Below are 27,573 nucleotides of genomic sequence, written 5' to 3' on the forward strand. Positions count from 1 at the left end.
CCGGGTCCCTGCCGAGGCTCAGACTACCGCCTTGAATGGGCATCAAGTGACTGACCTTGGGCCCCCCTGATCTGACGGGCGGCTGGTTCTCCCCCCCCCGGAGTGTACGTTGTAGGAGCCACATCCCCTTCCAAACTGGCGGGGCCCTGATACCACACTTTGGGCTGTCTCTGGGTTGAGGTTGGCCCGGTACAACATATCGGCCGCAGAACCATGCGGCGGAGAGCATACAGCTGATCCTCTACCGCCTTGGTGGTCATGGGTGGGCTGTCCCTGCCCGGGAGACTGTGCTGGAGCGGGCGCGGCGTAGGGCCCTCCAAATCCTACTCCTACATCCTTGTCCCCCCTCCGGGCTGCATCAGCAACTGGAGACCTGCTGTTGGGGCTTTCGGCCGCACGCACAGAGCGGCACCTGTCTGGTTGTTTGTGGGGCCCGCAGGTCCACATTTGTGGTGCTGGGCAGTGGCCTTGGGCGGCAGCCCCCTGCCCCACGCCACAGCACCTGGGAATCTCGGCTCCGAAAGCGGAGCGACTTGTTGCCCCTCTCACTACAGCCTGCGGCCTCGACCAGCAGCGCCCTGCAGCCCCGGGGCCTGGGCTTTAGTCGTCTCAACCCCCCCCTCCTCCCTGAAGACCTACTCTGTCCGGGACAACGCACACACCGGCCGGCGGCGATCTGGTCCTAAGTGTGCCTCGGCGTTGGTGGTCCCACCCGCTTGACTTTGGACCGCCCACGGGGCCCCGCTGGCGCCCCTCACTACAGGATCCACCTACAGGGTACCAGGGAACTGCAGCTCCTTGGGGTGCCACCATGGGCAGGACGGACAGATCGGCAAAGGCTCCTGCCACCCAAACTAAAATGGACCGGTTCACCACCTTGGAGGCAGGCGCAATTGGGGAAACCGCGGAACAGGAGCCACCGTCCTCAGCGAAGTGGTCTACTATCCTGCAAACCATCCATGCCTCGCAATGCTCGGTGGAGGGCAAGATCGCAGAAGTGTGCGAGGACATGACTCTTATCCGGCAAGACCTCCGAAACGCCAACACCCGGATCAAGGAAACTGAAACCCATATCTCCATAGTGGAAGACGATGTACAGCAACTCAAGGGGCAGGTGGCCCGCCTTCAGTCCCACACTCAGGAGCTGCACCGCCGGGCAGTGGACACAGAGAACAGGTCCAGACGCAATGATCTTCGAATGGGGAGCTTCCCGGAGGGGGCCGAGCAGGGCCGCATGGCAGACTTTCTGGAGAAATGGCTCAGATCATGGGTCCCTGAGGGCTCTCTCTTTCCCTGGTTCCCGATTGAGCTGGCCCATCGGTCCCTGGCCCCTAAGCCTCCTCCAGGTGCGGCCCCCCGACCAATCATAATGCGGGTCCTTAACTTCAAAGACCGGGACACCATCCTGTCAGAGGGCCGCAAACAGCAGCAGCTCCTACACGAAAATCGCACTATCATGATTTTCCCGGACTACACCCGCGAGGTCCAGAGCCAGCGCCGCTCCTTCGGCGACGTTAAACAAAAGCTGAGGGCGCTCAATATCCAATACTGTCTCCTCTTCCCGGTACGCCTGCGAGTGGTATTCGCCAACAAGACCTTGTTCTTCGACAACCCTACAGAGGCCTGGACCTGGGCGACGGAAGAAAGCCCGTTGCACACTGATGTCCGAACGCTGCACCTCGGGGAGGGGGGAAGGAGGGTAGGGGCCGGGGGCGGACCTGCTCACCTCACGACTCACGCTCTCCGGCCTCAATGTAACCGCTCCCGCAAGCGCCGTGGACAGAGGCGAACCCGCTCGGACTCCCCACCGGGTCACCCACTTCAACCGATACTGCTCTCTGACGATCCTTCAACTGGGAGACCCTCGGGATCATCTGACCACTTGACCCATGGAGGTGCTTCGCCCCGACCCTCCTTGCATGTTCTCCCGGATACAGATCTCTCATGCAGTCCAATGCTTTTGAAAGAAACTGCTTGAACTCACCGGGCCTGGCTCCGCGGCTGGAGGGAGTGCCTGATCTTACCACATTCTTCTCCTTCCCGATGGGCTCACTTATGTGCATCCTAAAATGAGGAGGGGTCCTCAACGCTTTCCCATTCCCAAGCGTTTTAGTTTGGTTGTTCACTCTTTGGTTTTTTGTTAGGGCAACAGATGCTTCCGTTCCTGAAGTGTAGGGTGGGGGGTGAGGGGGTGGGACCGTTGTCCCGAGTTTTTTCCTCAATTTTGTGTTTCTTGTTTTTTAGTTCAACCACACCAGCATTAACAAAGCACCCTGACATACACCCGACAAGACAGATAGACAGACCAACCGGACCTCCCCTTTTAGACTTGTAGTCCCACAACCATCCCAAACACCGTGTCCGATGCCCCCCTGCGCGTCATGTCCTGGAACGTTAATGGCCTCCTGGACCGCTTTAAACGCATGGCTGCTGCGCAGCGCCTAGGAGCGGACATCTTACTCTTACAAGAAACCCACCTGCTGGGTAACGATTACCACTTCTTAACGCGGTACGGCTATGATAGGGTGTGGCACTCAGGGTTTACAAGGGTTTCTCGAGGGGTGGAGATCCTGGTGAAACGCTCCCTTCCTCTGGTGACTGTCCAAACGACTCTTGATGCCCAGGGCACACTCATGGCCCTCAGTGGCACACTAAACGATAACCCGCTTAACTTGGTGTCCCTTTCTTCTCCTAGTTAAGTCTTGACCTACTGGCGTCTTTGCCCCCTGGTCCCACATTCCTTAGGGGCAACTTTAACACGGTCTCTTCACCCGACCTCGAAACAACAGGCCCTACATCCCATGGTAGAATTGCACAAGCCAAACAGCTAAGGTCTTGGTCCGCTTCACTGAGGTTATGCGACGCCTGGCGACTATGGCACCCTCACTCTAAACAATTCACACACACCTCAGTGGCACACCACACACAGGCACGCTTTGACGCCATCTTCGTTCCTTCACGGATTGTCTTTTGATTCAGGACGTCTCGCTTCTCCCGAGAGGTATCTCTGACCACTCGCCAGTGATGATCCGTACAGGTCCCCCTCCCGCCTCTGTCCCGCCTCTGTCCGGCAAACATGGAGGTTAAATGCCTGGTTACTTCAAGACAAAGATTTCAGGAAGGCGGTGAAACTGTAACTAAAAAAATAATTTCTCTCCAACGAGGGGTCCGTGTCCTCCCCGGGCACCCTTTGGGAGGCGGGCAAGGCCACGATTAGGGGGGGTCGCCAAGGGCCAACTCAAGGTCCAGCGACAATCCCAACTGGAACAGATTACCTCACGCAAAGCGCAGGCCCTGAGCCTTGAACATGCCTCGCCCAGATCCCCAGATGCTTCCTACACAAGATTCTTGACCCGGCTCCGGTCAGAGATCAAGCAGCTGTCGCTGGACGCGGCCAAAGTCCTTTGGCGCTCCTCCGTGGATGGGGCGACAAGAATGGCTCGCTCCTTCACCACCTGGCTACGTACCCAAGGGCGAACTGTATAATCCCCGAAATAGCGGCACCAGATGGGTCACTGTGCTGTGCCCCAATGGAGATGGCACAGGCCTTCGCCGCCTACTACCGCAGTCTATACGAGGCCCGAGCCCCAACCCTGTCCCTTATGGACCTGATGGACGTGGAGGGTGGCCGCCTTCCCTGTGTGGATGCCGCCGCCCAAGCCGATCTGGACCGTCCTGTTTCCCGTAAGGAAATTGGAGAAGCAATCGCTCTTGTTTAATCTGGCAAGACACCGGGCCCAGATGGCCTTCCTCAAAGAATATTATGCTCATCCCCCACCTAGATGCACTGTTTCGAGAAGCTGTGGAGAAAGGTTCCTTCCCTCAAGAAACAGACATAGCCACTATTGTGGTCCTTTCGAAGTCCCAGTCCCCCTCACCACAGTGCACAGATTACAGCCCCATCTCCCTCATAAACACGGAGGTCAAACTGTTCGCCACCCTCCTTGCCCAGAGACTCAAACCCCACCTGTCTACGTTGGCCCAACCCGATCAATGTGGGTTCATGCCCTCTCGCGGCACCCGACACGGTCTTCGCAGACTGCACTTCGCCTTGGCCCATCGCCACCTCCTCACCCCACACCTTGCACTTCTCCTGGTAGACTTTGAGAAGGCCTTCGACTCGGTGGACTGGGGCTTTCTTCAGGATGTTCTTGACATAATAGGACTTGGTCCTCGCTTTCGGGCCATGGTCATGGTCCTGTACGCCCTCCCAAGGGCTCGTGTTCTAGTGAACGGAATCCTGTCGGAGCTCTTCTCGGTCTGCAGAGGGACGAGGCAGGTTGGTCCCCTTTCCCCCTTGCTTTTTGCCTTAGTGATGGAGCCCTTGGCTTCCTTGATGCGGTCTTGCGATCGGATGCAGGGATGGGAATGGCCCAGCGCCGAACCGGATAAAATCGCCCTCTACGCAGACTACGTCCTCATCTACTTGGCAGATCCTGCCCGGTCTGGCCCCCATTGTCTTCATATCTTGCAGTCCTTCGAACAGGCCTCAGGCCTCCGTTTGAATCCCAACAAATCGGTCCTGGTTCCCCTTCACCTCTCCCGGGAAAGCTTCGACTGGCAATCCGAAATACCTCTACGTCGTCAATCATTCAAGTACCTGGGGATCTGGGTGACCTTGCTGCCCGAGGTCAGCTGGGCCTTCAATGTCACTCCACTGGTGAGGCGGCCAAGGCGAACCTCCAGCAGTGGCAGTCATTGCTCCTCAATCCCATGGGGAGGGTGGCCTTTTTAGGTCTCGCCCTGGAATTCGCATCCGAAGGATGCGTCCAGGGTCGGAGACTTATAGCTATCGGACACGGGGGAAATGGAGGACAAGAAACTGTCACGAGCAGATTTGGGTGCGTGTTCCGTCCTGCGCCCTCCCATACTCCCAGCAAGTCAGCCTAACGCGCATGCATGCACACGCATTTACACTTACACGGACACGCAGGCACCCAGACAGGCAACCCCCCCCACCCCCCCACCACACAGTCACACACACACACACACACGCATACACACAGACTCCAAGACACATACACACACACACGCACGCTCACACACATACATAGCCCGCCGCCGCGCGCGCACACACACACACACATGCCCCCCGCCCTCGCAGCCCAGCAACAAGGCGAAGCCCCACTCACCGGCTTCCTCGGCTCTCATCGGCAGCAGGACTCTTCCTCCCTTCTTCGGCACCGGGGCGCAGGGTAGGCTCCTGCCTGCTCCGGTGCTCAAAACAATCGCGGCTCTTCCGTGGGAGGCGGGGTAGGCTCCCGCCCTCCTACTTCCTGTTTCCGGTTGTCCCGCCCGGCCTGCCTGACTTCCTGGTCGCAGGCCGGCGGCGGACTGCAGCACGTGCTTCACAGATCATGCTTGTTCCAAGGAGAGGCCGGCGGCTTGAGCAGGGGGATGGGCAGTTTGGTGTTTGCGTGGTATAGGGAGGTGAGGGCCCAGCAGGAGGACGACAACTTGGAGTTTGTTCTCATTTCATTATATTTAATTAGAGTTCTGTGTATTTGTGAGCCTTTTTAAGACTTTCCAGTGCGGACCTCCAGCGCTGTTACGATTCATTGGATGATGAACTTGAACGTTCTCCGCCTTAGTTCCTGAAAACGCCAGGGGCACGTTTTACTTTTCCTTTCACCTCGTTGAAGGTATTAGTTACAGAACGCATCCATCTATTCAGCAGGCAGGATGGTCTCAAGGGGAACCTCCAGCGCCCTTTATATAGAACAAAACCAGAAATTCCCGTTGGTGTATTTGGCTCATCTTTTGTCCCTCTTTTATCAGTGCTCCGTCTCACTCGCTTCCTCTGTTCTAGCGCCAGCCAGACAGCAGATGTCCGCCTGCTCGAGGTTTTTTTTGTTGCCGATTGTATCGCACGCTAATCTTTGAAAAGAAGTATGGTGAACATTCAGAGCAAGAAAGCTTGTAAACAGTGAAAGGGCGTAAACCTATTTCATTCAATAAGAGCAAAAAACGTCGTTGGAAAATAAGACGTGGCCGATCGTGGTGGACTTGTTATTCCAGTCAGTGGCGAGATTGCGCCGTGTGGTGCACTCTACACTCAACCCAGGCACATCCCCCACTGCACTCGCACTTCTCATGCTGCGCGCGAACACTCTCTCTTCCAGCACTCACACAGGCACCTCTGCAGTCACTATAGAAATCTACACCTTTCCCACACTACAGGCGCACCGCCTGCACTCACACAAGAAACCTCTGCACTCCTCTTGTGAGAACCTTTCGGCACTCAACACCTATCGGCGCCCCCTGTATTCAAACACTGGAGGCACCCTTTACACTGATAGGCACACACACAAACACAGGCACCCCTGAACTGTCCCGATGCACTCACCCACTACAGGCACTCCTTTCACAAACTGCAGGCACCGCCTGCTCTCACACAAGAAACCTCTGCACTCCTCTTGTGGGAGAACCTTCGGCACTCACCCACTACAGGCACTCCCTGCAGTTAGTTAGGCAACACCGTTTTCACCCACTACTCACACATGCATAAGAGTCCTCCTGCACCAAGCCACCCCCTGCACTCATCTCTGCACTCACTCATAGGCACATGTACACGGACAATGGAATAGGGACTCATGCAGACATTCCCTGCACTCACTCTCCACAGAAACACTCGGCACTCACCCCTACAAGCACACCCTGGACTCACCCTGTAGCGGAACACCCTGCCCCCGTGCTGGCACACTTTTGCACTAAGTTATCCTCTTCACTCGCCCAAGCACCTCCTGCTATCACCCTTGCACTCATCCCTAGCGGGCAGCGCCTACACTGACCTCCGACAGGCACACTATATACTCACACAAGCAGCCACTGCATTCATAAAACCACTCCTTGCAGCAGACAAATGCCACATAACAGACACCCCACACTTACCACTTACTGGCGCCCCTTGCACTCACATGCCACCTCTACACTCACACATTAAGCGCGCATAGCCTCCCCCCTCCCAAGTTGAGGACACCCACGCTCACTTTAGTGCCTGGATGTAGGTTTTTCGGTGGGGATACGGAGGGTGGGTGAGGGTTTTCAGTGGGTTTATGTGTTGTAATAGCAGTCTGTTACGGTGTGCCTAACCCCCTGTAATAATGTCACATTATTGAATGTGAGAACATCAGTTATCAGATATCTCATTTACTTGACGGTCCTTCCGCTGTGAGTCAAACACTCGCTATAACGTAGCGACGCGGCAGATAGACGTGCAGGAGCGATGCATTAACTCTTCGTGTGGCGCAGTGGTGGGAGCGTCTTGAAAAGTTTTAGGTGTGCATTTGTAGGTCACGAGTTCCAATCCTGGCGAGGCTGAGAAATTGTGTTGAAGTATATTGCGTGATGATCTTGATATACACCTTTTTTCATGTTGTATTGGATTATGTCACCGGCCTTTGTGTAGCGCTACAGGCATGATTGTAAAGTGCCTTGAGACAATTAATTTACTATGGAAGAAGCTGGAGTGCATTTGTGCAACAAAGACATTCTTCGGTGGTTTACCCTAGCCTTAATGCTTGCCCTTTGCTGCTGCCAATTCATCACATTTAACAAAAAATGGAGAATGTTTGAGCTTTTAATGCTTTCCAAGTATAGTTTCAAGAGTCTTTGTGATAAAATAGCAAGATATTGTTTTTTGTATTATCAGACTTGAACGTTCTCTATCCTCATTTAAGCCTTTTTGTGATTTGTGTGGGCTGCTTTGTTTTGTATTTCTTATGGTAGGGTTTGCACTTGTTTTGGACTTCTTTTCAAGGGGGAGTGTGCACAGGAGTGTTTTGGATTTCACACCTGGCAGCACGAATGGCGAGGTGAGAGCAAGTCCTGGTGCCTGTGCCTTTAGGGCGCTAGCCTGGGCCTGTGGCCAGTAAGGAACTGTAGTCTGTGTCGCCCCTCACTCTATCCATCTATCTATCTATCTATCGCCCTCACTCTATCCATCTATCTATCTATCTATCTATCTATCGCCCTCACTCTATCTATCTATCGCCCTCACTCTATCTATCGCCCTCACTCTATCTATCTATCGCCCTCACTCTATCTATCGCCCTCACTCTATCTATCTATCGCCCTCCCTCTATCTATCTATCTATCGCCCTCACTCTATCTATCGCCCTTACTCTATCTGTCTATCTATCTATCGCCCTTACTCTATCTGTCTGTCTATCTATCTATCGCCCTTACTCTTATCTGTCTGTCTATCTATCTATCGCCCTTACTCTATCTGTCTGTCTATCTATCTATCACCCTTACTCTTATCTGTCTGTATATCTATCTATCGCCCTTACTCTATCTATCGCATCACCACCGCATCACTCAGGGGCACCACAACATCACTATGCGCTACCACAGCATCACTGAACACCACAGCATCACTCGTCGCCACCACAACATCACTCGGCGCCACCACAGCATCAATCTGTGCAACCATTCAACAACAAGTGCTTCAAATATGTTCTCTCAATGTTTCAAGCTTTATTACAAATGTCACAAAAAGATGTTAATATTTAACTTCTGTTCTTGTATTTTCGTCACAATAAAATACATTGAACATAATCTTCACAAAAATTATTTACAAAAAGCTATTGCCATTATAAATTACAATAGCTTTTATTTAAATATTAATTATTAAAAAAATAAAAGCCATTGTTATTTGTAATATCAATACATCTAAGTCACGTAACTACAACACATATTTCATTACAAATGCTATAGGTGTCACATTTCCAAAAGTTAAAATTATTGGCATTGTAAATGACAAAGCTAATAATTTAGCTATTTTCAAAACCAACACATAAATGAAAAATTTGTCATTTACAATACCAATAGCTCAAACTTTCCTAATGCGAGACCTATTGCATTGCAAATGCTTGTTTAAGATGGTGGTGCTTTCCTGCTTCCTTTACATGCTTCAGAACACCCCCCAAGTGCTTTCCCAGGGCCTGGTTCCGTGAGCTCGACGGCCTGGCCGGCAGGTTCTTATGGGGAAGGGTAGGTCCAGGCTGGCACTCAGTACTTGTAGGATCCCCTCGTTCAACGGGGGGGTTTTGGGATGACTCAACTTTATCTATATTATTTATGCACTCGACTTCTTTCCATACATGACTTGTTCAACGGGGGTGGTCCAATCCGGCCTATAGGCTCGAGCTGCGAGAGCTGGGCCTCGCCAGAATCCAATCCTTTCTATATGGGACCCCGATTCCTTCCAGTCTTCTGGAGGTGACAAGCTCGGTGTTACTGGCCTGGCGGGCAGCACTGCGGCATACCAACTGGACACACATTGACCCACTGTACACCCCGGTGGCACAGGACTTGGCTCAAAGAAGTGACCGTGCTTCGGGGCTTTAAAGCTTGGGACCTCATAGGTATCACGCAGCTGGGAGACGTTTGGGTGGGGGATCATATGCGCTCTTTCGAAGATCTCCAGACCAGGTACTCGCTGCACCACTCGCAATTCTTTCGCTACCTCCAGCTACGGCATGCCCTATGCTCACACCTTACAACAGGTACGCGGTTGCCAGATCATAGCCTGCCCAGATCATGTTTGGGGGCCTGGGGAAAGGTGGCATTTCCCGCATTTACTGTGCATTGATTAACAACATTCCGACTTCCTTGGACCGACTGCGGGCACAATGGAAGGACTGGGTGGGCCCCTTGGAAGAAGAAGACTAGCGTGACGCCCCTATGGCCCCCAGAACGGTCACCGCCTTCGCTAGGCTGCGCTTGGTGCAGCTCTATTACCTACATGCCGCATATCTCACCCCTGTAGGCTTTCATCACGCGGGGCTGAGTCCGTCCTGAGCCTGTACTAGGTATGGCCATGACTCCGCTGACTTCCTTCACATGGTTTGGGCCTGCCCCCTCCTGGCGGGATTTTGGAAGGGAATCGAAGAAGAACTTTCCGAGGTTCTAGGGTGGGGGGTTCCACACGACCCCAAGCATACGATCCTGGGCATCACTGATGGGCTGCACGGGTCACGCAATGGAGAACTGTTCTTCAGTACAGCTATGGTGGTAACTAAAAGAGACATTGCGGCCCCCTGGAAATGCCCTGCACCCCCAAGTGTGGGGCGTTGGCAGTATGGAGTGGATTGGTGCGCCACACAGGAGAAAGTTATGTATGTGGCACGTGGTTGCCCTAATAAATACCGCAGAATTTGGGGGTGGGTCTAATCATGAAGGGTCTGACTGTTTACATCTCATTTTTGCTTTGTTAATGTCTGTACATTGGGTAACGAGACCCTGTGAATGTAATCCTCGATTATTGAAATACGGTGCTGATTGGCTGGTGCAATCCTTCTGTAAACTGAATAAAAATTTGTTTAACCAAAAAAAAACTAGCTCATACGCTGAAAATACACCCATGTGATTGGAATTGTTTTCAATATGTGTTTCATGAGAGTTAAAACGTCTTCATTTTACAAGAAGGGCATGAGTCTGTGGCTGGGGGGACGGCAAGCGAAGATTAAGTGCACTACTTGAAAAATTATGTACTATATAGAGCAATGAAGCCGAAAAAAGGTCCAGCGAAAAAGTCATCTTTTTTAATTTGATCCAATTGAAAATCAAAATGTGGCCCAGAGTGCTGTCAGGCGCGATCACAGAACAATGGCAACACTGAAAAAAACAAGCAGCGACCGGAAGCTCACAATAAACAGTGCGCGTACCACGACGGGAAGGAGAGCGTTGTGAAGGCAAGCAATAAAAGGTGCAGGACAAATTCAAAGACAACTAAAATAGTGCACCAAACAAAGAATAAATATACCAAAGAGTACGGGGACATGTAACAGGGTCAGTAGCCATGAAAGTGAAAAACACACCCAAATGCGGAACAAATGGCAGCGTTTCACCAATGGAAAAAAAGGAATTTCAAAAAGGCACACAAAAGAACCAATAAAAAGCAATTGGCATGATGAAAGCCCTTGGAGTGAATACAGCAGGTCTCAAAGACGGCGCATGTGCGCTGCCTAGGCTCAACCTAAAAACATATAGGGTGCAGGATAGAAATACCCTAGGCCGGGTGGGGGTGAAAAGAAGTGCAACACATGTAAGTTGCCAACTCGCTTTATTCAGTCTGATCTCCACAGCTCCCTGCAGCAACTACCGATTCCCCTACATTCCATGTTCCACGCAGGAAACTCAGAGAACCCACGAGCAGACAACTCCAGAACCAAACACACCCCCTTCCTTCATAAGGCAAAAGAAAATAGAACAATGATGAACAAAACAGATGGAGAAAACAGAAATAAAAACAGTGACCTACTGCAAAAAGGAAGAAAACAACACAGAATCGAATGCAGGACGAAATCCTGGAACCTGGCAGGGGCAACTCTCATCCAGGGAGTGTGATCCAAATGGACACTCATCTTCCCACTAACATACACAGTATTGGATCCCGGTACCACGGAGATAGAACACTTATTCCACGTATTTCCATTCTCCAACACCACCACATGGTCTTTCACCTCCTTCACTCTTACAGGTGCTGAGAACAGAGAAGCCCCCTTGCAAATAAAGCCTGGTTTCCTAGTCTTTACCCAATCTCCAACTCAAACAGGGGAAGCTCTGACACAATTGGTTCCATACTTTGATTGTACCACTGCTCTGACATCAGCCACTATACCAAACTTACACTGATCTACCTCCTTTCTGGACATACCGTCCTGGTTTAACTTGGAACCAGTAACACTTCCCCTAAGTAGGGTGAAAGGAGACATACCAGTACTGATGTGAGGAGTGGTCCTTACTGCCCATAACATGTGAGCAATCACCACCCTCCAGTGCAACCCATTAACCCAGGCTAACTGCAACTGGTCCTTGATGACACGGTTCATACGCTCAACAAGACCACTGCTTTTGGGGTGGTAGAGAGAAGGGAGAATGTGCTTGATGCCATGTTCCCTGTGAACATTCTGCATTTCCATGGGCACCTAATGAGTGCCATTGTCAGTCACAAGTTCCTTCAGGAAACCCCTCACAAAGAAACACCTCCTTGAAGAAATTGAGGATAGTTGTAGAATTGACACTGTCCACAAACTTTACCGCATGCAATTTGTACATATAGTCCACCAAAACCAAGGCATATATAGGAGAATTCCCAGTGACCTCAAAAGGTTCAGTTACATCAAAAGCCAGTTTGCACCAAGGCAAGTTTTTCACAGCAACAGGACCGATAAAAGAGTGATATGTCCCCCGAGTTTTGTCACTCAGGACGTATGCCCAGCAGCCCCGAACATGATGTTCAATGGACCTGTCGAGGCCCGGCCACAAGAAGTCTTTTATAACCCTGCGTTTCATGACACGAATATCAAGATGACCTTTGTGGGCCAGATCTAAAATCTTCTTGCGCATGCACACAGGAACGATCAATAAGCCCCCCCCGCACCCCCCTCCTGCGCAAGATCCCATTGACCAAGGACAACTCCTCACCAACTCTTTCGAATGGAATTAATTTAGGAGCTGAATCTTATTGAGCCAATCATGTGCCAAACAGTACTGCACACCCTACCACAAAGCCAGGACCTCCCCCAATTGTAGAATAAGTGATTTCTGCACCCAAAGAGTTCTGGAGGCAAATGCAATGGTCTCCTAGCGCATGTCACATCTCTTCTGCATGAGAACAGCTCCCAAACCAAAGTTGCTAGCATCGGTAGAGACAATGCACAGGTCCTTGGTGTTAAAACATTTGAGAGGACGTACCTGCACAATTCTTTTTTCAGGAGATTAAAATGATTGTCAACTTATCGACCCACACATACCTAGCGTTTTTCTTGGGAACCTCCAGCAGAAATGCAGTTTTGTCAGAAACGTTGCTCACAAATGTGGCTTAGTACTCCACTAGCCATAGGAAGGAACAAAGTTGGTCTTTATTAGTAGGTTCAGGCTCATTCTGAATGGCATCCAAAATTTTCACCTTGGGTTCCACCCCACTAACAGATGTGGTAATCCACCCCCTCCTGAAAGAACTTACATTTGTCCTTCCTCAGGGTCAACCCACTCGACCTAACAATCTCCAAAATACAACAGACCCTACTGTCATGCTCTGATTCAGCTTTGCCATGAATGAGAATGTCGTGTTGGAAAAACACGACCTCCACAGTGTTCTTCAATAAATTCCCCATAAGGGGTTGGAACTCTGTGGAAGCCGATGCCAGACCAAACGGCATACGTATGTAACGAAAGGCCACTTTAGGCATCAAGAAAGAAGTGAGGTGTCTGGAGTCTTTGCTCAATTCGACTTGTCAAGAGAGGAGAAAATACTTGGCTCCATCCAAGGTTGCCAACATTTCATTGATGTTGGGCAGAGGCTGGCGATCCTCCCAGATATTAGAATTGAGATCCTACACACATCCTTAGGGACTAGTCTGCCTTGCGTGCCAAAACGACGGGAGCCAAGCACTCAGACCCTTCAATGGGCTCAATCACACCCATGGCACACAAACCTTTTAGCTCCTGCTTTAGTTCGTTGCGCAGACTCGAGGGTACCTTGCACACCTTATGTGTAACTACCTTTGCACCTTCCTTGAGGATGATGCAGTGCTTAAAACCTTTCAGCTTGCCTAAATTGTCACTAAAAACCTCAGGATACTTCAGGAGCCGTTCATCACCAGCCGTCCTACCGTGACAACGTAAGGAGGGATAGACAGTGAGGCAGTGTTGTAGAATTGTCCCACCTCTTGTCTTAAACAAGACCATGTCAGAATGGTTGGCATCCAAAAAGATTCCAAGTTCCCCTTGCTCTTCCCACCCCAACAAATTCGCACCATCCTTCACTATGTACACAGTTCCAGTTGCAAAGTCTCCACGGAATACCAAAATGGCCTAAAATTTCCCAAAGACTTCCAACCTTTTGCCACTGTAAGCAAAGATTCTTATGCTAGACTGGTGCAATTGATTGCCATCCAACCCATCAAAACCTTGGCATTAATAAGGGTGAACGGGGAACCTTATTCAGCTAAAAAACTCACTTTCTTGCCATTCACACAGATTACACACGCTGGAGATTTCCTCTTGGGTGACCCAGCCATGGATGCTATCTCAATAACACCATCAGACTGCAAAGGTGATGAAGACAACATTAGTAACACATTGTTCTCATTTTCTTAAACGACAGCCGTCCGCGACGTGAATTAATGGTTGTTCTGCCTACAACATGCCTCTGCAAATGCTCAATGGGAGCGGTGACCCAGGAAGTGGTTGCGAGGCAACCAAGCTCGTCGGTCTTCTCCATAATGAAGAGGTGCTCTACCCAACGCAGGCCACATATGGCTAGCATACTGCTTCACTTTGCGTCGCTGGGCTCACCTCACACGGTAATGTGGGACAGGCGCAGCAACAACGAGGGTAGCTCACAAGGCACGACATGCATTGTGTAGTCTCACTGCCTCGTTGTAATTACGACTGCAAGTGTACTCCTGCCACACAGAGGCAAGGAATCCACAGGAGAGAAAGCTGACAACTTGTCGCCACTAAAAAGAAGTGCAACACATGTAAGTTAGCAACTCACTTTATTCAATCCGATCTACACAGCTCCCGGCAGCAACTGCTGATTCCCCCACATTCCATGTTCCACGCAGGGTACTCCAAGAACCCACGAGCAGAATACTCCAGAACCCAACAGGGGGTTATAGGAAATTTTTGCAAAAGTGTGCTCCTACCCTATAAAAAAAAAAATTAGAGTGGGGCCTGTGGGACATCGCTAAATATTCTTTTCAGGAGCGTGGGCGTGCAGCCCCACACCCCGAGACTTCAGGAGGCAACAGGGACACCATCACTCAGGGCCACATTGCATAATAAAGGGGAGGGTGGCTTGTGGCCCCCCTCCATAGGTTATTAACAGCCTTTGGTAGTCCCTTCCTCCAGGGGCGCTACAAATATTAAAAGGGAGAAGGTTAAGCTGCCCCCTCCCAGAACTATAAACAGACCCCGGGGACCCTATTCCCCAGGGGTGAAACACATTAAAATGCTGTGTGTGCCATGGTGCCCGCCGAGGACACAGACAGCAATGGCAGCCAATGTTGCCCCACTGGCTCGCCAGTCTGCACCTATCCCGGGTGCGGTGGGATCCATCTCCATCTGTTTGTTCACACCCTTCAGGAGCAGTTTTTCTTTCCTACCCCTTGGTGGGAGCAAACCTGTGTTTTCTGCCTGCAGAAGGATGGCCAAAGGGTTCAAGTTTCCTCTGCCTGCACTCTTGCAGGTAGGAACCTGTAGCATCCCAAGAGTTGGGCCCCACTGCTGTCATTGGACCCGGGGGATGGGATCCACTGGGCCCCAAGATAACTCGGGGAGGTGACCCCACTCTCTTACCCCAAAAAAAACAGCATTGGCCCTGGGTGATGTGGAACTTGGGCCCTTATGTTGCAAGGGGAGGGGGGGTGCATGCCCCCTCCCCTTTAAAAAAGAAATTGGCTTCAGGTGATGGTATCCCAGGGCCATATAGTAGGCTCAGTGAGGGGGGGAGGCGTACGCCCCCATCCTAGTAAAAAAATAGTAATCGCTCCAGGGGATAGGGCCATGAAATAGTACGGGAGGGGGCTGCACATCCCCGCTCTATAATAGAAAAGCGAATGGGAAATGAGTGAAGTAGTTGCTTATTTCACATTCACTGCTCCAGCTGTTTATTTCACATTCCCTGCTCCAGTTAGGGAGCGCCTCATCATGACCTGCAAGGGCTTTTTTTTATTATTATGTTTAAGCTGGTAGTGTCCCTAGAAGGAGCAGGGTAACCACCAAACCTTTTTTAATGTTGTGGAGGGCAGCAGGGAGTGCAGCAGCCACCCTAGTAATACTAAAAGAAAAAACATAGTGAATCTCCTGGGTCACTGAATCCATGACCCAGGTCAGTCAAACAGTTTTAAAGTACTTTGAGCTGCAGCTGTATGCTCTTCAGCTGGAGTACAGAGATCGTGTGATTGGTTCTATGGCTACATTCTGTTGCCTGAATTTTTTTTAAAAATAGGACTTAAGACATGTTTTTGTTTTTTCTTTCAAATAAGACTTTAGTGAAAATATTTTATGAGGGCCACTTATTAGACATTGCTATGTGTAAATTTATCAAATATACATTTGATTATGATTATTGGTGACTTTTGACAATGACACTGCTTTATATATGTCAGTATGCTGACCACTTGGTATAGTCAAAAGGGCACTTTTTATATTTTGGTGTTCTGACCCTTTGACAAAGTCAGTAGATTAGCCTTCCCTAAAAAGACACCATATATACAGTTGCATCACAGTCAGCCATTTGCATCTGCTGCAGATTTGTCAGGCCCTGCGTCCAACCCCCGAACCGCTTACTGCTGAAGGCTGTGCGCAGCAGGAGATAGGGTGCTCAGGCCCGGCACCGAACCCCAAACAGTGCATGGCCTTCGGTGGTTGGATGCCTGTGGGGTTTAGCCAGGCCATTCACCCAACCCCACACTGCTCATGGTCCCACGTGGCAGGGGAGTGGGTGCCCATCACTACACCGCTCACAGTGATGGACATCTTACTTTACATTAAATGAACCATAGAAATTCACGGAAAAAAAACTGAATGTCAAAGTGACAGTTATAGTTGAGAATTATAATACTATCTAAATACTACTATATAAAAACAATCTTAGGAATCCCCTGAAAAAAACAAACATTAAAGGGATGTCATAATTAGTTGAAAATGACAGTTAAAACAGACCATTTTAAATGAACAAAGACACTGAAATTCCTAGTTATAATTAATCTCAATGAACTATAACGCAAGCCTTGAAGTAACTAGAACTTGCGCCCTTTCCATGCACTACTTATACCCTTACATATTACATCACTCATGACATATACAATCAAAAGTATTGATAACATACTAAAGACATCTGAAACTACATCATTTATGACAGCACTGTGCATGGCAGGGGCGCAAGTTTTAGTTGGTTCAGGGCTCTAGTTCTAGTTACAGGGAAAGGAGGGGCAGCATAAGAAACTGTTTTCATTGTAAATCAGGTACCCTTTGGTTTTTGCTTCACTTCGAGTATATTTCTTTTTTTACATGGAAATGAGTTAGGCCAAATTCGTGCTCAGGATGACCAAGGCAAGCCACAGAATCATCATGACCTGTGTGCTGAACTGGAGTTTGAGTCTTATTGTTCTAGTTGCCTTTTTAAACCACCTAAATACAGCATATCATACAGAGAGAGGATGCTCAAAACTAGCCTTCCCCTACAGATGTAAAAGCTGAGCACACTCTTGGGGTTCACTAATATTTATAGGTGCTTTAAGACACCAGGTTTATTTCCTTTATTTGTTAATAAACACACTGGTGAAGATACAAATTAAACTTTCAGTTTATCAAGATACATCAGCTTTTCAATCCTTGAAATAATCTTTCACATCTGCCCCTCCACCCACATCGACATGATCACTCATTAACGTGCTCGATAGAAAGTGATGTGTAAGCTTACACGAAGAGAACTTTTATGGATATTCTGTTCGCCATCCCTACCTGAAGCACCAGCTTACGAAGCTCAACTAACTGATCGACTACCACGCTGAGCAGTGACAAAGTAGAAGTGCCCAAGAATTGCAAACTTTGCAGAGAAGCTCATCAGCATTGCTTCAAATCATAGGTAATGTAAAGTGGGCTGAACATTACAAAGCAAGATACACAGTTAATAATATTTAAAACAGAAGAGGTCTTTATTTACTACCGATTAATAAACAACGACCTAGAGCAGCATAGTCACATTTATCAGCTAATACGGTTATCAAGTTTCTTGCTCAGATACCTCTCATTTTTATTTCCGACCCGGACTCTGGCGTCACTGTTTTCAATATAACAATATGTAAGGCTTTACTAGACTCCTTCACACCCATCAGCATTATTCAAATTAATTATGGTAGCCACATCCAACAGGCCCCTAACAAAGACTATCTATAACATTTTAATAGCCTATTCATCTCCCGACAGCTACAATATAACTTGCCACCCTTTCCAGTTTCTAGGCAACATTCTTTCTGATTTCTTTCAGGAGACAAATTAGCAACATTCCCAAAACCTTCCAAACTTTGTGTGGTCCCCCAATTTATTAAGATTTGTCCTATATCAATACGCCTTCCTCTTTGGCGTTAACATTCTCTAACGTCATTCCAAGAAAAGAAGATGCCGAATTGACAAAAATGACTTCTTGCATAACTTCTGTCTCACTGCTGGATCTTTGCCTTTGAAGCGATCTGACATTATTGGCACTGTTATGTGATCTTAAACTTACCGCCAGGTATATACATAAATCTTGGAAATAAGCCCTGCTAGTGACTCATATATATTAAAAAAAATGCCAGCGGATCGAAGCCAAGCCCTTTATCCAATTACGTCCCAGCTTCTCTTCTCCGAGTTGATAAAAAAATGAGTGAATCTCTAAACTCACACATTTCTGCACATTTTGAGTCTTCACATTGCCGAGATGCAATAACCCAATCCTAACTTAGTGGTTGTATGCCTACCATATGGATGAACCACAATTCTACCAAAACAGAAATTCAGGTTTTTGCATTCATCCGGCTTGTAACACCAACTGGTGACCAGCTGATTTAAGTGCAGCCCCTTTACAGGTTCCCTTAGCTAGGAACTTGGTGGTCATCTTCAAATCCAAATTGATAGTTCTACCCCATAAATCCAAATTTGCTTCTTTTTTTTCTTAATTAAAAGACCTTAAAAATATTATTCGATTTCTTCTTTTCTAGTTCCTGAAAAAAGTAGTCCAGGCTACCACAATAGCGTGATTGCACTAGCAACACTCTGCTATTTGGCCTACCTAAATCTCATCTTAACCACCTTCAGATTATTCAAAATGGAGTTGCTTGTCTTTTCTTGAGCATCAATAAATTCTGCAGCATATTCCCCCGTTTTTATATTTGCTCCCCATTAGCAAACCCGGTCTGTTAAAGCACTCTGTATGTACCCTAAGTATAGTCAATAAGCATTTACCTTGCAATCGGTCTCGCATTTGTTAAAATTAGAGCAGTTCACGTTGAAAAAAACAATGTTTATTACTTTCGTTTTTTTATTTGCAGTAGAGTTCTTATATTTAAATAGCTCTATCCCCAATGTTATAAAAAAGCAACAGTAAAAAACATTGTCATTTTCAACGCCAACAGCTCTATATGCGAGACCTAATGCAAATCGGCCCTCACATTTGTTGGAGTTATTGGCATTATAAATGGCAATTTTTTTTAACCTAGACATGCTGCAGGGAGCAGTAACATATGTGGCCATAAGAGGTCCCATGGGACATCTTTTGGCCACATATAGTACTGCACCCTGCAGAAGATATGGTAAATCTACCCTACCCATAATGCATTACATGCAAGACAGTACCACAGGTACATTCAAATAGCTATGTCCATATATACAATGAATAGCTTTGAAATGTGACAAAATAATTCTTATATTAATTCCAGATTAGGTTGTACTCGGTGTTATTGTTAATGGTATAAAAAAGCAAAAGCAAAAAAACACTCATTTTCAATGTCAACATCGGGACCTATTGCATTGAAAACGCAATCGGTTATGCATTTTTTGGAGTTGGAGTTATTGGCATTATAAATGCCAATGTCTTTTTTTACCTAGTCATGTTGCAGGGTGCACTACCATGTGTGCCCAAAAGAGGTCCCATGAACCCTCTTTTGGCCACATATAGTACTGCACACTGCAAAGTTGGAGTTATTGGCATTATACATGCCAATGTTTTTTACCGAGCCATGTTACAGGGTGCAGTACCATATGTGGCTAAAAGAGGTCCTGGGGATCTCTTTTGGCCACATACGGTACTGCACCCTGCAGAAGATACGGTAAATCCACCCTAAACCATAATGTACTGCATGCAAGATCGTACCACAAGTATATTCAACTAGCTATGTCCATATATAAAATTAGTGGCTTTGAAATGTGACAAAAGAATTATTATATTAATTCCAGATTAGGTTCTACTCTGTGTGGAGCTGATGAAGGGAAATTAATAGAAGGTCTCATAAAAGTGAGATGTGCTAGTGAGTAAAATAACCACTGCCAGCCTTACTGAGGACCAAGCTTGTGTCCTGTTGAAGCCTTTTAAGAAAGCAGTGCTCTGAGGCTGTAATTAAAACTTGGGGAGTAGGAACATGTGTAAAAGGGGATGTTCTCATGGGTGGTTCCAAGAAGAGACAAGGCAAGGAGAAAACTATTGAAGTCTATTGAACAAAGAAAAGCCACCATTTACAAATGACAGGGACAGGAGCCAATTAAAAAGATGGGTGGAAAGTTTACTTTTGTTGGGATTTGCAGTGGAGATATTATATTTGCAAAGCACGCTTGCCAATAGTATAAAAAAGACATTGTCATTTTCAACAACAACTGCTCTAACTTTAACAAATGCGAGATCTATTGCATTGGAAATGTAATCAGTCTAGAATTTGTTGGAGTTACTGGTTTATAATACCATTTTTTTTAACCAAGACATATTGCAGGGCGCAGTACCATATGTGGCCAACAGAAGTCCTTGCAGACCTCTTTTGGCCACATATGGTACTGCACCTTGCAGAAGATATGGAAAATTCACCTTCCCCATAATGCATTGCAAGCAAAACTACCACAAGTACATTCAAGTAGCTATGTCCATATTTAAAATTAGTAGTTTTGAAATGTGACAAAACAATTACTATATTAATTCCGGATTAGGTTGTACTCTGTGTGGAGCTGATGAAGGGAAATTAATAGATGGTCTCGTATAAATGTGAGATGTTCTCCCGAGTGAAGTAACCACTACCAGCCTAGGTTAGGACCACCATGGGTGTTCTACCTGAAGCCTTATAAGAAAATAGTGCCTTGAGGCTGTAAAGAAGACCTAGGGAGTGACAACACATGTAACAGGGCGTGGCCTCATGGAAGGTTACAAGAAGAGACAGGGTGGTACTAAGGAGGGACTACTAAGCCTATTGACTAATGAAAAGCCACCATTTACAAAGGACAGGGTCAAGAGCCAATTAAAAAGATGGCCTTAGAGTGGGCAGAGCTTTATGAACATATCCTGAATACAGCATGTCTCGAAGAGACAGCGCAAGTGCTGCATAGGCGAGACCTAAAAACTGTTCAGATGCTACTATACCGCCAAACACCTGCATTCTGCTTTGGCTAATATTTGTCACATCCTTCACATAACGAAGAACGACTGTCTCTCATTCTTTTGTATAATGGCAATACCTGGAGCAATTTACTGCCACCTTTGTATTTCACCTCTTCTTTGACTGGTTATGGGGGGGGGGGAGACAGCCTGATGACTTGGCGGCAGGGGGGGGGGGGGGGGGGGGGGAAGAGACAGCCTGATGACTTGGCATGCCGCCCTCTTCTTTTTATATTGTCATTGGTGTTGCAGGAACTTTCTGTCCCCTTCCCGCCTCCGCAGCCTACACCTCCCCCAGTGGAGATGGGGGAACTGGTGGTACACACCCATATTATGCCTCCCAATAGGGCAGAAAGATCATCACATTATTTTAAATTAGTCGGAGCATTACGCCCAGAAGAATCACAATTTCCTCTCTTTCCAGGGGGATAGGCCTGCTCCAGGCCCCGGGGTTAGAAATATTGTTGGGGCTTTAGCGATGATTGTTTTTTAAATAATCCTTGTATCAAGTGGGCTTTCTGCCCCACCAGGGTTAGACTTGGAGTAAATCCTCCAATCTTTCTCCTAGAGTGGGACAGAAAGGCTATATGGGCTTTAGGAGGGGGTAGGGGTATGGCCTGATGTGTACAGACACCAACCCCATTTTAGGTCGAACCTAGAGGCAGCGCACATGCGCTGCTCTGCGAGGCATGCTGTAATATCTCTGGGAAGTTAGAAGACATCCACCACACATGCACCGCTTTTGATTCATTACTTGGTCTGCCTTTGTAAATGCCATAGTTTTGGTTCGTGGATAGAGTACACTTGTCCCGCCTTGAGGCTGTTTAGTTTCCGCCCTGGCGTGTGCCCCTACTGCATCGATCCTTTCGATACGGGTCATATGTTTTTGTACCCGCACTACTTTTTCTTCTACCTCTGATTCTTTAGTCCAGTCATCTTTTTACTTTCCTCCCCCCTTCCCGTTGTCCTTGTTCCCTTTGCTCCTGCCCGTCCCGTCCCCATTGTCCGTTTTGTCTTCTTTCCTGCCCCCTCCTGTTGTCCCTATTCCCTTTGTTCCCCCTCCTCCCCTGTTATCTGTGTTGTCTTTCTTCCCGCCCCCTCGCATTGTCAGTATTCTTGGCTCCCGCCCCCTCCCCCATTGTCTGTGTTTTCTTTTTTCTCCTCCCCTCTCCCGTTGTCCCTATTCCTTTGTTCCCACCCACTCCCCATTTGTCTGTGTGCAGTCTTTTTTTCCAGCACCATTCCTTTTGCTCCCACCTCCCTCCCTGTTGTCTGTGTAGTCTTTCTTCCCCGCCCCTTCCCATGCCACCCATGACCCACACAGCCGTAACTGGCTGTGGAAGAGGTGCAGACAGGTAAGGGAGGTTTGTTTCTGTTCGCCCCCATAGCCAGGGGGGATTGGAGGTGAGGAGGGAGGGGGCGATTCCTGCAGTACTTCCGAAAGCAAAGCCATTGCGAAACCTATTGGCTTTGGCAATGCTTTTTTTTTTTACGTGCCTGGATGTAGTGGGCTTTCTCTGCCACAGGAGGAAGAAATACTGTAGGACCAACTTGGGGTGGATGTCAGGCCGGTTACCTGGGTGTGCTGCCTCCCCACCCATATCCCTGGTGTTAGCAGGCATTGAGGTAAAGCTGATAGACTACCATTTTTTTTAATTGGAGGGAACACTTTTATGCCCGTTTTCCCACTCCGCCATTACCTGGTGTTCTACCTCCTCCCCGGGGATGCACACCAATAATTCCCCCCGCCCCCGGGTGGAGGAGTGGGCGGAAAGACTATTCTATTTTATAAAATATGGGGCGGTAGCACTTACTTTTGCCTGGATGGCCTATTTCCCACTCCCTGGTAATCTAGGGGTGGAATCCCTGCTTAGGGTTCGTAGTCCTAAAATGATCCCAAAGCAAGGATGCTATATTGAGAGGTACTTCTTATAGAAGCAGACTGGTTTCACTTTCTATCACCATGACATCAGCACACTGCTTACTGTACATCACAGTGATTGAGGAAATGAAATTATGTTGGTATGTGGGGAGAAGCTTTGCTCTTTCATTCAGTCATTCTTTTAAAAAAAGAAAAGCCATCTAGTGCGAACAAACGCCAGAAGGATTTTCTTCTTAAGTGCACTTGACAAACTTTTCAAGTCAAGTGCATGTAGTGCGCTTGACTTGAACGGTTCGTCAAGTGCACTCAATTGGTTAAGAAATAAAGGCAGGTTACTTCGAAAGCCACACGACCCAAGACTGCATGTTCAAAGATTTATTGCAAAATATGGGTAAATTGAATACGAGTTAATAGCACATTTATTCTGGCCCCACACTTATTTCAAGATGAGTAACATTTAATAGCTCCCAGATTTGGTGCTACTGTATGAAACTTCTCAATCAAATTCAATAAGAGCAACGGATTTCTCCAATAGCTCTGCTATATCGGCACCCGTTTAAATTTCATATTTACCCGAAGTTTCTAATAGCTGCTTCTAGATAAAGAAAAATATAAGTCTTCCTAAAACAGTACCATCTCAAACTGGCAGTACGCCAAGTACAAAACAATTTAGAAAGTACACGAGTGCACACCTCCCCTTCGAGTTGATTTTCGACTTTTAAACAAGAACTCCTCAATTATGTGCGTGCGGTCGGAACTGTGAGCCGTCCCAACTCACAGAAGTTTACATAACGGGCGAAAGTGGTGCGGTCCATTCCGCACCCATCCGTCGCACTGCTGAGTATCGGGATTGTCCCTTTCATTAAGTTGAGCTTTGTTATCTTGTCAGTATACATCTCGTCAACCATTGTTAATCATCCGTCTTCATCCAAATCTTAAACCATGTATTGTATGTAATTACCCACCCTCGTTGTTGTCATGATTATTACACAGAAACTACCCAAATTTTTCAATCCAAATGATGAACAGTTCTACCTGACAGTGGGCACTGGTCATCATAAATATCTAGTCAATGCATCTTACAAAGAACGTCCCTTAACAAGAACAGTTAAAAAATGACGTGAATGCTCTATTACTCTCTCCTGCTACCTCCCCTAGGATTCTACTAAGTAACGGCCCATTCAGTTATAAGCGTAAGCCTCCTCACATTTTACCTTTAAAGCCACATTTTGGCGCTACGTCTTTTTCTTTCCAGTTGCGCTCTGACTGAACTCGGTTGCTTTTCACCGTTATATAGTCAAATCCCGTTAACTGTTCTTGTTAAGGGACGTTCTTTGTAAGAGGCATTGACATTTGGATTGAAAAATTTGGGTAGTTTCTGTGTAATAATCATGACAACAACGAGGGTGGGTAATTAAGGAAACACAGATCGTTTGTATGATTTTGCAATAAGTTTATCGCATATATGACATAGTCACTTTTTTCATTTTCATTCTTGTAGTAACCCCTGACGAAGAACCAGATAAGGTTCGAAATGCATTGGGTGGATTGTAAAGTACCTGCTCTATATGGATGCTTTGTGAACACGTGCTGCTTGTAAAAGTGAAGATGACGCCAGGTGGCATTTGAAAATGATAAATAAAACATTCAAGTGGAACTATGCAGTCTCTGTAGTGGTCTTAAATACATGGTTTAAGATTTGGATGAAGACGGATGATTAACAATGGTTGACGAGATGTATACTGACAAGATAACAAAGCTCAACTTAATGAAAGGGACAATCCCGATACTCAGCAGTGCGACGGATGCGTGCGGAATGGACCGCACCACTTTCGCCCGTTAAGTACGCCATCTTGGACAATTGCAACTCTCTATATGGACCCCTTCCTAACAATTACGGTTTTGACAGAATGTCACTTTAAGAAAAGATTGCCACGCATTTTTGCTGTCATTAATAAAAAAGAAACGACTCCACTGTTGTTTAGCCAAATGTAGTATGATAGGCTAGCAGAATATAGACTCTAACTTGGTTTGCAAACGTCATAAAAAAAAATCTAGCACATCTTTCTTCACGACACCAAAAATAACCGCCTAACATCTAGGAATCTGTATACTTAAAATAAAAATACTACTTCTCCCCGTAAATACCCTAGTTACAGTTCATTCATGGTAGATAGATTTCTCATTCTAACGTGCTTCTTAATCAATCAATCAATCACAGCATTTATATAGCGCACTACTCACCCGGAGGGTCTCAAGGCGCTTCTTAAGCTATGAAAACTCACTTCCTTCCTATATATATTAACAATAGATGGAAACATGGTTTTAGAAAAAAACAGCAAGTAGGGGGTGAATGTTATAGGATTCCGCTCTTGCTGCATGGATGATATCTGTAGACCTGCTGCTGTTAATAAAAGGCACCCATGCACCGCAATGCTCTATTCATGAACATATACCACAATGGCATACACGTTTATTACTTACTATTGTGCTGTCGAAGTAAACAACAAAAGCTTGGACAGACTCCGCAATCTTGGAGGTTACTGCAAATCGATCGGCTACAACACACAGGTTTATGTCAGCAGAGTAGTATTTGTTGTCTATCGTCCAGGGATACAATCTCACTTTTTCAGTTTCAGGCTCTGTCGCAAGCAAATCTTTAGTTCCAGTGATTTCTATAGAAAACAAAAACCAACAGTGCATGCTTAGTGAGCATAAATATGGAATTTCGGTGTCCTTGAGTACATCATTTTAAAGCAGACTTCAAAGTGTGAGCCATACAACGCCGAGAGATAAAGCGAGACCTCTAAGAACTAACACTTCAGATTGGATTTCAGCTTCACCAAAAGCATTTAAGGCTTCTTTCCTCCCTCACTTTATCTGCCACCAAGGGTTTTCAATGTTGGCTCCCCAATTCTGTTGTTGTTGTTGCATATCAGCTGAATGATTCTAGTGACCTGGCCAGGATTTGATGAGGGGAAACGCGTTTGCCAGTTTAAGTGTGTTACACTTATTTTCATTTGCTAATAGCAATTTTAAAATCGGCATCCCGGTCTCAGGTATTAATTCTTTTTTTAAAGTTTTATTCTGCAAATGCATACAATGCAAAGAAGGAAAACACTTCACAAAGAAAAGTTATATAATGCAAATGTCGTGTGTTTCCATAAAGTACGTTATAGCATTCAGCCCTGAGAACCGTCACCTAAACAGGAAAAAGTGAGGGAATTGGAGGAGGGGAGCAAATAAGAAGAGAACCAGGATACAATGGGGGTATGATGGAAGAAAATAGAAAACACTTCAATATTAAATAACAAAACCAAATCCTTCAGAGAGATAAGCCCCCCCCCCAACCCCCAACCACCAAAAGACCTATTGTCAAATCTGAGATAGGGAGGGGAAAATGTCATTACAAGATGTAGATTCACAATTATAAGAACCTCCACTTACAAGGGTAGAGAATTCCTATCGCACCATGCCCAGGACATTTTGTTTGGTGACAAGTTTTCATTTTAATTTTGTCCCATAAACAAGTACACTCAATCTTCTGCAGCACAAGCCATTTGTCTGCCAGTTTACAGTTCTACAATATAAATGTGGGTAAGAGTACTGTTTGATGCCAAGACAAGTAGATTTAGGTGTAAGATGTTCAAACTTGAATATATGGTTCGTTAATGTAAATTCCATACTGTTAGGCAGGGCTCCCTAAAGAAACGCAGTGAGCTGTAAGCTTAGCTTGCATGACTGACAATGGTTCTAATATAAAAGCGTGTACAGAGGTTTGTAAAATGTAACAATATGTGGCTGTTTATAATGCTCACAGTATGCATTTTTATTTCATGGGTATCACCAGAGATGATCTCATTAGCTCCACCATCACTAGCTGCCTATCATTACCTCCAGTCCCTGATACGCAAACTGCACCACCTTCTTGTCAAGTGGTGAGAGAGGACACTGAAGCAGAAGGTCCTATATACAATTAACTAAACATCACTTCCTGTGCCAAGGAATGTACCGGAAGTCGGACACAAGTCAGGACAATATAGGTATTAAACGGTTGCAAACATGCTCCCTCAGAAGGAGAGCACAAGTAATAGTGATTACCCAATTGAATAAAGAATAGTTTAAATATAGTACTTGCTCCTCATGCCTGAAAAGGCCATAAAATATCATATTTACCCTCTGGGCAGTCAAAAAAGCACTTCACCCTTCCCTAGGATTAGTCTCTTTAAACTAGCTCTTGCGTACTTATTTAGCACCTCTTTCTCGACTCTCTCCCAACCTTGGAACTCATCTCTCCAGCTCCTACCCAGTTCATATCTCCAGTGGGTCCTCTCTTGGTATTCACTGCTCATGAGCACCTTTACTAGGTACACATCTCACTTTCTCCGATACTGAACCCCCTGGTCTTTTCCAGTACATACCAGTCATTAAACTTATGCTAGTATTCATGCCACTACCTTCTTCATCAGGTAACTGCATCACTGGCACCTCTCAAGACCCACCTTACAAGCTCTTCTCCAGTATTCTGCTCGTACATACTCCTACCCAGGTACTTGTC

At 46.9% G+C, this 27,573-nt stretch overlaps 1 protein-coding gene across 1 annotated transcript in view; it reads right to left on the bottom strand.

Annotated features, from left to right (window-relative positions):
* The window catches only part of AAGAB (alpha and gamma adaptin binding protein), a 184,343-nt gene that overhangs the window by 115,163 nt on the left and 41,607 nt on the right, over positions 1-27,573 (bottom strand). Inside the window, exon 2 of the mRNA XM_086958008.1 lies at positions 25,500-25,690. Coding sequence (XP_086814134.1) covers positions 25,500-25,690 — 191 coding nt within the window. The remainder of the gene's footprint in view (positions 1-25,499; positions 25,691-27,573) is intronic.

The sequence above is a fragment of the Lissotriton vulgaris genome, chromosome 2_1 (genome assembly GCF_964263255.1).
Source record: "Lissotriton vulgaris chromosome 2_1, aLisVul1.2, whole genome shotgun sequence".
NCBI classification, from domain to species: domain Eukaryota; kingdom Metazoa; phylum Chordata; class Amphibia; order Caudata; family Salamandridae; genus Lissotriton; species Lissotriton vulgaris.